At 39.1% G+C, this 15,328-nt stretch overlaps 1 protein-coding gene across 1 annotated transcript in view; it reads right to left on the reverse strand.

Annotated features, from left to right (window-relative positions):
- The window catches only part of ANKRD44 (ankyrin repeat domain 44), a 304,111-nt gene that overhangs the window by 109,114 nt on the left and 179,669 nt on the right, over window positions 1-15,328 (reverse strand). The window contains exons 5-8 of the mRNA XM_090282096.1: window positions 9,894-10,094; window positions 9,443-9,530; window positions 6,804-6,946; window positions 4,836-5,048 (exon numbers count right to left, since the gene is read on the reverse strand). Of these exons, the coding sequence (XP_090138222.1) occupies window positions 4,836-5,048; window positions 6,804-6,946; window positions 9,443-9,530; window positions 9,894-10,094 (645 nt within the window). The remainder of the gene's footprint in view (window positions 1-4,835; window positions 5,049-6,803; window positions 6,947-9,442; window positions 9,531-9,893; window positions 10,095-15,328) is intronic.

Below are 15,328 nucleotides of genomic sequence, written 5' to 3' on the forward strand. Positions count from 1 at the left end.
CCCCAACATCTCACAAAACCTTCCCTAAACTTACACCCTTACTCCTCAGGAAGTTTAAGGCATTGTGTTCTCTGTGGTATGCTGCCTCTTGGAGTCACATAGCTCAGTGGCCCTACTAAAGGGCAATCAAGTCTTCATAGAATAACACTAAGGTCAGCTGGGAACAACGAACCAGATACAGTCAGAAACCCAAAAGGTTTTCCTAATTCAATGGGAGAGCAACATAAACCCTGATTTGCAAAAAGGCCATACATAGTCCCATTTTTAAAATGGTTTTAAAGGCCAGATATGATACATAATTGTCTCAGACATTCATTCCTCTCCTTTCCTTACATGCTCTTCAAAGTTCCAAGTGCCATGTCCCTATCACTGCCTACTCCAGTTTCGCCTTCAACCTCTGCAAAACAACCCTAATTCTATCATTTGATCCTGGTACATATAATGAAGGCAGCAGGTCCACAGTTCAGCAGACATGTGCTGGGCTTCAAATACAGTCTTTCTTAGGGCTGAATGACTTAAGGGCCCACCAATAGAAAGGAATTGAGACCACGGAAGGGTGTATGTTAGTGCCCAGAAGGTAGGTAACCTGGCAATGGTATTTTCTGAATCTATCTAAGTTGTGTCTGGCATGGTTATGCACTTAGGGCCTTCTTTAACACTTTGAATGCTTCCCAAAAGAGCCTTGAGATGCTAGAGAAATTACAGTGTGGTCTACAATGGAGAAGAAACATTACTTTCTGTTTTCTCATGTTCTTCCATTTGCAAAATACAAGTAAACTTTCAATGAATTGTAGCATAAAGTGTTATGTCTGTATTATTTTATCACAAATAAACTAATATTACAAGGTCAAAGCCATGGTCAATCTAAGTATTTATCTTGTTATTGCTCATGAAGATATTGCTTTTAGTGTTTTGTGAAGATAGAGGAAAACAAAGTGAACATGTGTGTGGGTATTGGCTAAATTTCAATATGTGATTTCCCTCAAACTTTAGAAAATTTAAACAAATACAAATTGTCTTGAAATCTACAAACACTTTCAAAATCCAAGGAGCAATGTGGTAGAGAGAGATAACAACTTCAAGGAGAAGGCTACCTCCAGAGTCAGACAGAATAGCTCTGCGGAAATGTTAGGAGATCTGTGTATCCGGAGGCCATCAGGAATAGCAAAGGAGGATTCTAGGGACTTAGGAAATTGGAGGATGTAGACAGAGTAGATGTAGGGAGACTGAGTGAGAAGGCTAAGATTTGATTCAAAATCCCATTTACATAGATTAGGGAACACATAAACCCAAGTGTCAGGTTTTAAAAGTGCTATTTCTTATATTCTACTGATGATTAACAGTCCACAGGAAAAGTTAAATATTAAAACTAAGTAACTCTGCTTTGCAGGTCCATTTTGTAGGGAACAGAAGGCTACCATAAACCATATATGCACCATATATAGCTGAAGCCCCTAACCAAATCTGAACTGACCACTAGTCAATTAACTGGGAGCAGTAGGTAGGTGTGTCAAAAAGTGGCCTTCCAGCCTTGGGATCAAGCACAGTGCACATCAGTCAGCATGTTTAAAGAGGTAATACAAAACAATGTGAATTAATTAAATGGAAGTTGGTGAAGAGAGCTACTTTATTTAACTTCAGTGGTTTTTCTTTCTTTGGAGGCTTCAGAGATGTCCCTCAGACACCAAAATGGCAATGTTCACAAGTCTAGGGACATTGAGGGTTTGCTCACCTGTTAGTCTTCTCACCACCATCCCCTCTGACTTCAATCCCACACAATGACTCTTCCTCCACCTTGGGCCACAGATCCTTCAATGCCCCCAAAGACCTTCATCTTAGGACCTTGGATGGTCTCTACTTACAAGATGTAGAACTCTGAAATTCTCTTAATCTGTTCCACTTCTTTGTTATTACCTGCTTTCCACCTTCATGAAGACATTACACTCCCCTCCATTTCCTTCCTTTCTTCTCTAACTCTTCTTTTCTCATCCCTTCCTCTGGCTCTTTGTTCCCCTCCTGATTCTAAGAGTAAAGGGTTGCTGGAGTCCCGCATTCCCTTTTCTAATCTCGCTATGATGTACTCTCTCCTTGGGTGATCTCATCCTTTTCTCCCAGTTTCAATGATCAATCATCTCCATGTGAATGAGGCAACCTAATTTTTTTCTTCTGTTCTCTATCACTACCCACACTAAATCATCGCATTTTCCACACTGGTTGACCCAGACTGGGTGTACGAAAGGCTCAAAGTCAGCCTCTCAAAAACTAAACTCAACAGTTTTACCTCCCAGCCTAATGTTTCTCCGAAAGCCTCCCAAATAACAAGAATCATTTATTGAGTACTTACTATGTGGAAGACACTGTTGTAAGTAATTTATATGCAATAACTTGTCTACTCCTCAAACTGGTCCATGAAGATAATACTGTTTCCCTAATTTTACAGGTAAATAAATAGAGACATACAGAGAGGTTGTTTATGATTATACAATTACTGAAAGTCAAGGCTAGGATGGAATCTAGGCAGTCCTCCCTAGAGCTGAACACTTCACCACCATTCTGTACTGCATCTCTAAGCCAGTTTTCAATTCTTCCACTCATCTTCAACTCCTCCATCTCTTGTTCAACCAAACCCTGTTGATTTTCTTTCAGCAAAGCCACTTCCTTCTGTCAGCTGTCCCCATTCCCCTGCCTGTCTTCATTACCTCTTACCTATGCCAGGTTTTTTTGTTTGTTTGTTTTACTTCTAGTTATCCTTTAGACGTCCCATCCCTAGGCCCACTCTACCTGAATCTTCTTTTTATTAAAATAAAGAGAGCTTTTTTTTTTTCTTTTGGATAGAAAAATAACACATGTCCATTGCATCAGAATCAGAAGATTAAAACAAACATATGAAAAAGAAACTAAAAACCCAAATTAATAATTTTGCCTCTCTGCATAACTGTTGCTAGCATAAAGGCATATAGTTCAGATATTTTTCTTTTTCTATGCACATACTAAAATACTAGACACATAACTTTTTAAAATAAAAAGTGATCATATTTATTTATAGCATTTTAATTTTTTCATTGATATCACTGGCTATTATTAGTTTTTTTTATATTATCCAATATTAAGGGAAAAATATTTATGTACTAGTTTGCATTTTTCTAATTACTAGTGATACTGAATATTTTTATAGATTTAATAAATATTGCATTCTCTCTCATGAGAATATTTTCTAGTAGGTTATCAAACTTTTTTATTTTTCTGATCTTTTTATATAGTGAGTATATTATCTTTGCTTAACATGCATATTGTATAAAAAAACTTCCCTGAGTTGCTCCTCTTTCAAGTGTATGTTAGAGTTTTGGTGCTTTTAAAATTTCTTTTGTTTGTTTTCTTAATCATATAAAAGTTTAAAATTTTATGTAGTCATATATATGTTTTTTTCCTTTACATTTTCTGTCTCTGGTGTTTTGTGGCCAGATGACTGTTTCTAACGCCCAGTTCTGGTCACAGGACCTCTGTAATGTTTAGTGGCCCTCACAGCCTAGGAAGCCCGAAGCCCTTAGCCAGTAGAGAAACCCAATCCCTTCGTCAGTTCACATTTCAGTTGGTTCTCGGCTGCTTTCTTTCACGTGATTTGTACTCTATTCCAGCAAAATATGAGTAAATTGCTATTCTGAAAATCTGTCCCATATTTCTCCACTATCAGAAATTATAAGAAAAATATGAAAATTTTTAATAGTAAATAGAGAAGATCATGAAAATAGATTGACCCAATGTTCCTGAAATTAAATCTTAAAAATAATTTTTCAAAAGCAGAAGCAGAATACACTAGGACCTTGCTTTAGGATTCCCGGTGCTTGGAAGAAGGGACGCTGAGGGTGAGTCCAGGTCACCTAGTACACATTAAGATATCACACTATAATCTAAATGCACTTAAGTGGTATCACCAGCATCCTGAAGACTATATGTATAAGTTCCTCTTGGTTATTGGTTACAGAAGCTGACTAGTCACCTAAAGTTTACCCAGAACTTTTCCTCTCCAGATCTCCCAACACCTTTCCTCATGCTGTTCTATCTAGAATATCTTCTCTCACAATCTCTTATCCCTCCTCATCTCAACTGATATCAATCTTCCAAGTCTTGGCTCAAAAGCCATCTCCATTTTTGATTCCAAACACAAAACAAGCCAACACTTGGCTTCTTGTAGCTTGCAAAGCCTTATGACGCTCTCATGCCACTCAGCACTTTTTCTCTTGCCTCTTCATTACGAGTGCATTATCTCCTTACCATATGGTAAATTCCTTGAGGGCAGAGATCACATCTCATCTTGGAGTACTCCCTTAGTACCAAACAGAGGGAGCTAGGTAGTCCTCAGTAAGTTTGTTGAATAAAAAGACTCACCATTAGGACCAGGTCAATGTTAAATCACTGAAGCCATTCTGGCGAAGGCATTTGACAAACACCTTGGAGGGCCAAGGCCAGGGCTGGGAGGAGACCTGATCTCAGGCCTTCCTTTCAATTCTCAGAAGCTTGGTTCTATCAGCTCAACATTCACCTCAGTATTAGAATCTAGACCAAGTCAACATCCTTGAGACCCAGTATTTCCTCTGGAACATTCACTGGGCTACCAAAGACACGTGTCTAGAAGCCCAGTGCCTTCCAGCTGGTCCCACCACTCCCGCAGCTAAGCTTCTATTGCATCCTCATACAGGATGAGGCTGTGGGAGTCAGGATCCTCAGAGTTACAAATCATTCAAACATGACATAATTTACAGCAGTTGATTTTGCTCAAACAGAGGCTCAATGCAAAGGTTTTTAAAACTAAGAGGAAGAACCTGAGAGTGTCATACCTGGACGTTAACATCTGCCCCGTTATTCACTAGCAACTCAAGACACAAAGCACCATGTGTGGAGGCAGCAGCAAAATGCAAAGGGGTGAACCCACTGTTGTTGGGCTGGTTCACATTAGCACCGTAGTCGGTCAGCTCATTAACTACAGCGTCCTGCCCATTGTAGCAGGCCAGGTGAAGGGCCGTGTTTCCATAGACGTTGATTTCATCGATCTGCGAATGAGGTCAAAACAGGGTGATTAAACTCACTGGAGCCAATTTACCCCATTTCCCTTGAAAAGCCTAACGGCTGGGCCAGAGAAAGAAAACATCCACCTGTCAACATAATTATTCAGGGCTTACTCTTGTCCTATTGTGCTGGTTCTGGAAATGCTTGTCACTGGAGGTAAAGACCAGCAAAAAGTGAATGTGACAAAAAGTGCATTGCAGAGGAAGAGTGAGTTAGAGGTTTCAGTTGTGGAGAGATCATTTTGGGCTACGGAAGGGATTAAAACATGAAAGGCAAAGCTGTCTGGAAATGCCAGAGGCGAACTGAATCAGAGAGCAAGAAAAAGGCCTGAAACTCAACAGGGAACCTGAGGAGAAAGGGGTGGGAGGTGCACAGGGAGGCACTGTGGAGCCTCAACTCAGAAGCTGGGCTCAGAAGCCACTCTGGGTGTGGCTGCTGTCTGCCACCCCAGCAGGCCTCATTCGACAGCAGGAGCAGGAAGCTGTCCCAGGTGTTTAGGCCACGGCTCCTTCTGCTGCCCTGACTGTTGGGTTTCACTAGCATGGTCTCAGTAGTGCAATTTGATTTTATTTTCCTCCAGAGACAGAGATGTTCCTGTCTCACTGCTGCTCCTGTTCTGCTACTTGAAGAGGTAGGGCTGACTTCTACAGCTCAGCACTGGACGCTCCTGCTATTTGTTCCTGCCATTCATTCACTCATTTCTGCTTAGAAGCCACAATTTAGAGGCTCGATTCTGTAGGTGGGGAGAAGCATCCTAGCCAGTCTACTAAAAAAGGACTGATTAATAGGTAATATATGTATATACATGTATCTGTGTGTGTGTGTATATATATACATACATATATGTATATATAAAACTATTTCTCAATCTGTTGTGATATAAAAAGTTATACATATATATACATATAAGGGAGGATCCCCCCCACCAAAAAAACCCAAATTATCTTATGGAGGGTGGGCCCCTTGTAGTACAGGCTTCCCCCACTAGATGAGTGTCCCAGGAACCCATCTGTATCAGTGTACCAGCTGTGTTCTGCTTCAGTGAATTTTTTTGAAGACTCTTTCAAAGTGTTCACCCATTTCGTGATGGGTGATTTAGGAGGACACATGCCCACACCTTACTGAGTGTTCAGCAGTTTTTAACCAAAAACATCATGACCCAGGTGCCTCCCTATTCACCCAATCTTGCCCTGAGCAACTCTTTTTTGTTTCCCCAAGTAAAAAAAAAAGTCCTCAAAGGGAAATGTTTTGCTGACATGGAAGAGGTGAAACAAGAAACAGCAGAAGCATGAAAAGGCATCAGAATTGATGAGTTCAAAATCTGTTTTGAGCAGTGGAAAAAGGTCTCACTCGATAGGTGTATTGCATCAAATGGAGAGTACTTTGAACTTGACTAAAGTTTAAACATGTAAGAATAAATACACAATTTTTTAAATAAATTCCATTTTTGTGTATATATTTATATGTATACATATATAAAACTATTTATCTATTATAATTTAGAAAGCTAGTGTGTTTCTGGTTTTCCTGTAATTAGATGCCCTCATCATCCTCCACCAGTTGCCCATGAAAACTCAAAGATAAGGTATATAAAAGAAGGGATTTTCTCCTCTTGAATTAAAATGCAAACAGGACTTAATTTCAGTACAAAAGAAGACCCAGAAATACATAGTATTTCACTTCAGGACAGCAGAAAGTCCACAAATACATCACGGCATAATGCATGAATTGTAGCTCACCTCCACTCCTAGATTCAAGAGATGTTTGACAACATTGATCTGTCCATTGGAGGCTGCGGCGTGCAGTGGGGTGTAACCCTTCTTATCCTTGCATGTCACTTCTGCGCCATGGTTAATGAGCAATGCCACAACGTCCAGGTGGCCTTTACAAAGCAAGCAACAGAAAACATCATTAACCTTTACAGGACAATTTGACAATTCATTCCACCTAAATTATCGCTATTAGCTTTTATTGCCAACCAGCATTTAGCGGACCTATTTATAAAAAGCTAGTTCATGGAAATATTCAACAAATATTTAGTGAGTACCTACTATGTGTCAGACTTTATGTAAATGATGTGGGTTAAAATAAAAAAAAAAAAAGATGATTCATATGTGAGCCTTGTCTTCAAGATCTTGTAGAAGAAATTCCTGTTTCCAAATAAAGAACAACAAGGTCCTGTAATATGCTAATACCACAGCCTTAAAAATGTTAAAATGAAAGCAATACTTTTGAAACCAATTACCATTCCTCACTGAAAAGCCCAACAATGGCAATTTTGTTTGGAAGACTAATGAAAGAAAAAAAAATCAATTAATCAGAATGACTCCAGATTAATTTTTAAATTATATGAAATGGCTGATGTTTGACCTTTTCTTTTCTTTTTTGGCCCACAGAAATGGCAATTTCATATGGTTTGACTTAAAAGTATCCTTGTGAATTACTGGCTAAACAGAAAACCCTTCTAGTTTCAATTCCTGTTGGCATATATTTTAGAATATTTTCCTTTGTTCCCTATATCCGTATATATAATATGATAAACATATTTGACCTTTGACCTTTATTTTGTGACTGAAGATGGTTTGACGCTTCAGGATCATGGTTGATAACTGAAGAATAGAAGATGAATACTGACTCTTGGGTCTAAAATGTGTGTGTAGTGTATGTGTATGTGAGAGAGAGATTGTGTGTGTGTGTGAGAGAGAGAGAGAGAGGTGTGTGTATGTGTGTGTGAGAGAAAGAGAGAGAAAGAGAGACAGCGAGACAGAGTTTGGTCTTGGCTTGTTTTATTAAAATTTCACTCTTTTCCCTGAAGACTTGTATATGGAAAAAATTACTCATTTTCTAGTGCTGCTATCTTAAGCATAAGTGGTGCCATCTTTTGTCCAGGTTTTGTCCTTCATTTCCTAAAGATAGTCAACTATATTTCTTTCCTACTTGAATCCTGATGACATACAAAATGATGACTTCGCTTTTTTAAAGCAATTCTACACAAATGTTGAAGGATACATCCGCAAAGAACAAACTTGAAACCCCGCTCTTTTGAGTCCCGTCTCACACTAGCTTAGTATGTGCTCTGCCTACATTGATCTGGGAAACGTTCACTGGCTCAGGTCCTACAAGCACCATGCAGACATCCAACCTGCTTTAGTCAACTCATAATTCTTTATCACCTTAAAAATGATGATGCTTACAAAATCTTAAGATTCTGTTTTTTTTAAGCCCAAAGATTCATTCAGGCTCATCTATAGCACAAAATTTATTTCATCCATGCTCCAACCCACTCTCTTTTTCTCCCCTTAATTAATGTTATTTTAATGAGATAAAAGGCCTGTATGCCTGTTAAAAAGGATTCAGAAAAAGCCAAAAGGTATTAAAAGGAAATCAAAATTATATATAATCACCAATCCTTGGAGATAATCAATGAACATTTCAGTGTATAATAAGTTGTTTTCATTGTATAGTTTTTAAAATGAGGATCATAGTTTTCATACTGTTATAATCTGTTTCCACTTAACATATCACAGAATCTTCCTATGTTAATAAGTACTAATTACATCATCAGTGTAGTTCCTGTCCAGTGTTGCATTGTGTAGATCTTCCATAATTCACCAACACAATCTCCTGTGGATGAGCATTTAAGTTGTTTATAATTTGGTGCTGATAGAATCCTGTCTGCTTTTCTAATTGCAAGATGTTCTCCAATTAGAAACACAGAGGAAGGATCTTCATTTCCCACAGGACTACACTGAGAATAAACTCAAAAAAGTCTACAATTTGTCAGTGGTATTTGCACCAACAAAAGTGAAAAGGAAAAATAGAGAAATGTAATTTCTTCATCTCCCCTAGCTGAGCTGGCAGAAGCAAGGACTGCAGTCCTCAGCTTTGCTGGAGGTGGAGAAGTAGGAAAATCCATGACTCTGTCACTTCAACCTACGCAGCAGCAAGGGGGTTGTCCCTCCTTCCTTCTTTTTTGTTTCTTTCAAAAAACATATAAATAAAAACAAGTGGAATTTATGTCCTTGCTTTGCTAGCCAGTCCTCTTTCCTTTTAAACACCTTATCTTGCTTCCATAACATGGTAAAATAAGCACAATTTGTGCAGCTTTCCAATGCAGATTGAAAACATATTCAATGAGGTCCAGGCCATGATTCAACCCTCCTCCTCTTTGCAGAAGAAATTAATCTCTGGCAAAGCAATTTCTCAACTAGAGTGTTTGAGGCATGCCTGTAAAACGAACTAAATCTTAAGTCAATTGAATCCCAAGCTTGAAAAGAAGTCAGACTTGCCCAGGAAAAATCTATATGGCCAAAGAGAGACCCGTGGCTTCTTTAATTAAGGTCATATGCATTTTGCTTTCCATTCATGGAATCCTTACCCATATATGCTGCCCAGTGCAGAGCACGCCGATCCTTCTTGTCGAACGCATTGATGTTTGCCCCTTTGGCCAAGAGTAAATTGACCATCTGAAAGATAACCAATAATGAAATCAAATGTACACTGTGTAATGGTGAGGGCCCCTCACCACCTGCAGGTGATCTGAGTCAAATTAATGTCAAGGCAGGTCAGAGACCTGGAGTTCAAACAAAGTAGGAAGATGGCGTCACAGCCAACACTGTGGTGCGTGTATGAGGAGAAAAAGACTGAGGTGACAGCGACTTTTTCAATTCTCTGTGGCTCTAAATTTAAACATAAATATAACTGCCTACTGTTTCATGTACAAATATTATCATCACATCTGCAAAAGTCTCAGCAGTAATATTAGGTGGCACTTGAGGCTATAAAAGTCTGTAGGGAGGATTCTTGTTCCCAGTGAGGAAGACACCCACCTCCACGTGGCCGTTCAGCGCTGCGTGGTGCAAGGCTGTGCGGCCCCCTCGGTCGGAGACATTGACGCTGCTCAGCAGGGGAATGATCACTTCTGCACACTTGACAGCCTTATTGGCTGCTGCGACGTGGAGGGGGGTCTGCCAGTTCTTGTCCCTCGCATTGACATCAGCCGAGTGCTTAATCAATACTTGCACTGCTTCCTACAACAAAAGCAGAGTTTGTAGAGGTCACTGACAAATGCTCAATCAATGCTTATTGGGCTTAAGATATTTTTCATCAGACCCTGGCACTACAGAAAGGGAAGGCTCCCTGCCCGCACAGTCTGGCTTGAGATTGAGATTCTTCTGTGACAAGCAGAGTAATATATGATAAAGATCAAGAGCAGCAGATTAAAACAGTTTCACTGCAATTTCTTTGTTAGGCAAAAAGCCCTGGCACATCTCCAAAGCCAAATAAACCTTCTAAGGATAAGGCATCCTTATAAGGTATCAGGTATTTTTGGCCACATTAGAGCACCCATGTGCAAGTGTGCACATCAGGTGATGAAAAGGCCCCCAAAGATCATCTGAGGTTAGAAGTGTTTGTCAAAAAGTCTCACTCTTCCAAAGCCAAAGGCCTCAAAGCCCTTCAGAATTCTTGGATCAATTCATAACTCTTTAGTTCTCTCCGCCAATATCTTAACCCTCACTCTGATCAATAAACAGTTAAGCAAAGAGGATGGCTGTTTCTACCTCAACTTGCAGCTACAAATGTTTTTTTCCAACCTGTTCCATGTTACAATGGGGTAATTTCTTTTTTATTATTGAGTTCCTTCACCTTCACTGAACCTCCCACTTTTTCTTTTCCTTCTACTGACCTAATCAACTTGTAAGCATCTTGAATGATACCTCTACCTTGGTTATGCAATGAAACCACCTGGGGAGCCCTTACAAATACAGATGCCTGGTCCCAACCATGAGACTCTAACTGGCCTCAGAATTTCTGTGAAGCTCCCTGGGGACTTGGTTTCACAGCCAGGATTGAAGACACTCTTCTGTTCAATCAAATGGGTGATACAACTTCTCTAGAAAAGGGAATGGCTGTTAGTTGTTTCTCTTTACATCCAGGGACATCCTTGGGAGCAGTTAATAGTGCTCTTTTATGGACATCTTATCCATGTGCCATCAGTGAAAAGCATCAGTACCACACTCTTGCACCTGTCCTGGACCAAGAGCTCACCTTTGTCCATCCTAATCCCCAAGGGCCTGCATTGTCCAATCTACTTTATCATGCAAGTATATAAAAGTGCCCCTAGGGGGCAGAAAATTCAAACTCTCAAAATTAATACTTTTATCAGGGACATAAATGATGAACTAAAAAGAATGTTCTGCCCTGGCTAGTGTGGTTCAGTGGATTGAGCAACGGCCTGAGAACCAAAGGGTTGCCAGTTCGATTCCCAGTTGGGGCACGTGCCTCGGTTGTAGGCCAGGTCCCCAGTTGGGAGCACACAAGAGGAAACCACACATTGATGTTTCTCTCCCTATCTTTCTCCCTCCCTTCTCCTCTCTCTAAAAATAAATAAATACAAATAGTTAAAAATACAAAAAAGAATGTTATGTTGAGAGGTATGACGAACTTAGATAGTAGATTGAGAGCAAAAAGAAATTAACTTTAAAAATTAAAGGATATAGTTTAAATAGTGCGGCTCCATTTAGATGCTATAAATAAAGGGTAATAAACTGATAAGACCCAAGCAAATAATTTGTTAAGATTATCAAAAAGGCAGGGAAAGATTATATGCCACCCATTCTGAGCAAGATGGACAATAAAGTAATCATTACTAAATATTCCTTGAGCCTATTTCAGAGCAAAACATGTGTACATGTTAGGCTCACCTACAGTGTGAAACATGGCTAGAACTATGGAAGACTGAAAGAAACATTACCCAGGCTCTATCCCAAAAATGAGCTGGGTAAACAAAAAATAAACAAAACAAAAGCTAAATCACAAATAAAGCATTAAAATTTAAATTAAAAAATAATATTTTTATCAATTTTGGTCTCATATATATAGAGGTTTATATAGATGCACAATCCATTTTGATATGGGAAGAAAATATTGGAACCTTCCTTTATATTTCTTTTCTTTAAAAAGGAGAACATTTTGGTTGGTATTTAACTTCTGTCAGCTCCACAGAGGATCTGGCCTCACAGTATAGGAGATGCCCTCAGGGAGGAGAGGGGCTTCCACTGTGCTGGGGGGGTGGCGGTGGGGGGCTCGCCCTGGCTCCATTCATTCACCCTGGAGGACACCGCGAGGTACAGCGATGGGCCTGCCAAGTCGATTTATAGATTGTAACATGTACCCTTAAACTAAAAGCACTCTAAAATAAGCGAGATTTTTGCAAGGAACCCACATAAATAATGGGGAATTCACAAAGCTGACACTTCTACTCCTAGTAAATGCTTTCTATCACCCACATTACAAGGTAAAAGTAATGACAAGTTTAATCAGATCTGACAAGAGCTTGGCCAAAACAGAGGAAAATCATCAGAAGTCTATTATCCACCTTGGTTATGTAAGACTAAGATAAATGAAGAGCCTCACCCTTAGTATATTGTGCCTTGAAATAGTAGCTAATGATAGTAGTTCCAGTATGTAATTTATAAATAAATGAGATGCACATTTTGGAGATGCACACTGAAAAAGTTTTGCAGATACATGGCAAAAAGATTGAAAATAATCATCTCAAAGCAATCCTGAAAAAAAATGGTACAGTATCCTCTTTACACATTCACAGCAAATAACAATACATGCTGTCACTTGAATACCTTTGCCTTATGCATTATTTGATTGCACTTGTACAGATTTTTGCTTTGCATTAAATATTATGTAAATTCAGGATAGACTAACAAAACAAAATATATAAGACCATTTCACAAATTTACACTTTTTAGAGATAAGACCAATGAAATCATTAGAAATTTGTTTTTTAAAAGTAACAAAATGTGATTGCTTTTAGAGTAACTCAGATTAAGTAATATTACCTTTGAGAGGTACTACTTTTAAATGAATATTTAGAAATGACTTGCATTTCACCCAAAGCAACAGATTAAGCAAAAATAAAACAAAACAAAACAATAAACTGCCCTAGCTGGTGTGGCTCAGTGGATTGAGTTTCAGCCTATGAACCAAAAAGTCTTTGGTTCAATTCCCAGTCAGGGCACATGCCTGGGTTGTGGGCCAGGTCCCCAGTTTGGGGCATGTGAGAGGCAACTAATAAAGTTTCTCTCACACATTTATGTTTCTCTTTCTCCCTCCCTTCCCCTCTCTCTAAAAATAAATAAATAAAATCTTTAAAAATTACTTAAAAACCGTATTTACATGCCAGTTATAGCTTATATATAAACAAGCACTTTAGAGTTTGGCAGGGGTGGGGATTGGGGGAGCCTGTATTTTTTTTTTTAATATACATTTTTTTTAAAGATTTTATTTATTTTTTTTTAGAGAGAGGGGAAGGGGGGGAGAAACATTGGTGTGAGAGAGAAACATCAATCGGCTGTCTCTCATACACGCACTGACTGGCCAAACCCACAACCCAGGCATGTGCCCTGATGGGGAATTGGACCAGCGACCTTTCACTTTACAGATGATACCCAACTAATTAAACCATGCCAGTAAGGGTGGGACCTGTATTCTTAAATAGGCAATACTTCTAAAAATATGGTAGTCACATAATTTTGGTCTGCTTTTGTAAATAAAGTTTTATTGAAACAGCCTCATTCATTTGTTTACATATTATCTATGGCTACTTTTGAATTATAAAAGCAGAGTTGAGTATTTGTGACAAAGAACATATGTAGCCATTGAAGCTTAAAATATTTATTATCTGGCCCTTTATGAAAAAAGCTTGCAGGTGGCCTGGTCTAGTTCCCTGTTGCAATCACCACAAACTACCAATTATCAAACCTGGTTAAAATAAAATTTTGTGGTTTACCAGTATGAAAAAATACTGGTTTAGGTCCAACTAGTCTTCTAAGGAGGGTAGGTCCCATTAAAAGCCTCAGAGGCCTCTGTGTTCAGCCATTGCTAGGCAGTGGTGGGTCAACAGTGAATTTGGGATGGACGGCACTGCACTGCTCTATAAAATAGAGTGAGAGACATTTGGAGCTCAGAAGAAAGGGTGAGGATGAGGAGAGTGGAGAGAGGACATGGGCCCTGCACCCCAGAGCACAGGTGTACATTTAGACGGGAACAGAGTCAGCAGGCTAGGAAGGAAGAGGGGGAAGCAGACACATAAACAAAATGAATGTAGCAGGAACATGGTTTTGGAGCCAGCCAATGAAAAACTTAAATCTCTAGGAGTTCTTTTGAATTACTAGGAAAAAATTCGACTTTGCACAAGATGTGGCATGTCGTTTCCAGCCAGTCATATCTGTTTGGACAGCGAGGTGTCCCTGATCAACATCTGGGTTACACCTAAAAAATTAGAAAGGGAAAAGGTTCAGGTTCACTGATAAGATGGGGGAAAAAGGTGGGTAGGGTCTCTAATAAATCCCTTTTCATGTGAACTTCAGGCATCTCCCATGTAAGTGTCAATTTCACTATATTTGTCTTTCATACTAACACCTACTTTTACAGTTCAAGGACATCTAGAATAACCATTACTTTCATTTCTCTACTTTTATAAAATGTTTTAACTTTGCCATTCTTCTTTTTAATTTCTGTACCTTGTGACGAAATGAATTGCCTAATTTTCATCTTACTTGACAAGAAAGGATTCTATCAAGAAATACTTAGTATACAAAGGAGGAGTTCTTACTTAATTTCCAAAAATTAACTTTTTAAAAGTTGAAATACAAGTAGTCTAAAATGACTACAGAATGAAATTCATAGACATATAGGCCATTATAAGTGGTCTGACCCCTCCGTTTGATAGACAGCTTCATTTTAAAGGCAAGATGACTGAAGTCCAGGGCGATGGTCTGTTAGCCTGGCTGACTTAAAAGCTCATGCATCTTTCTACTGGGTCAGAGCTTACTCAGTAGACAGAATCAGCCAAGCACCCTGACATGAATAATTTTAAATGTTAATTCTCCTTATTTACAATTTTTAAAGATTTTATTTATTTATTATTAGAGAAGGGGGAAGGGAGGGAGAAAGAAAGGGAAAGAAATATCAATGTGCGGTTGCCTCTCGCACGCCCCCAGCTGGGGACCTGGCCCTGCGACCCAGGCATGTGCCCCAACTCGGAATGGAACTGGCATCCCTTTGGTTCGCAGGCCTTCACTGAATTCACTGAGCCACACCAGCCAGCACTCGTTATTTACATTTTTAAGTTTTGAAGTTTTAGCCTGCCAAACTGCTTAATACACTAAATAGAAATTTAATATAATACTTTGGCTAATACAAAGCTTTGATTTAAAATGACAAAAACTTCCTTTTTAAAAACCAC

This window comes from Furipterus horrens, unplaced genomic scaffold (genome assembly GCF_987537825.1).
Source record: "Furipterus horrens unplaced genomic scaffold, mFurHor1.1.pri manual_scaffold_1, whole genome shotgun sequence".
Taxonomy (NCBI): domain Eukaryota; kingdom Metazoa; phylum Chordata; class Mammalia; order Chiroptera; family Furipteridae; genus Furipterus; species Furipterus horrens.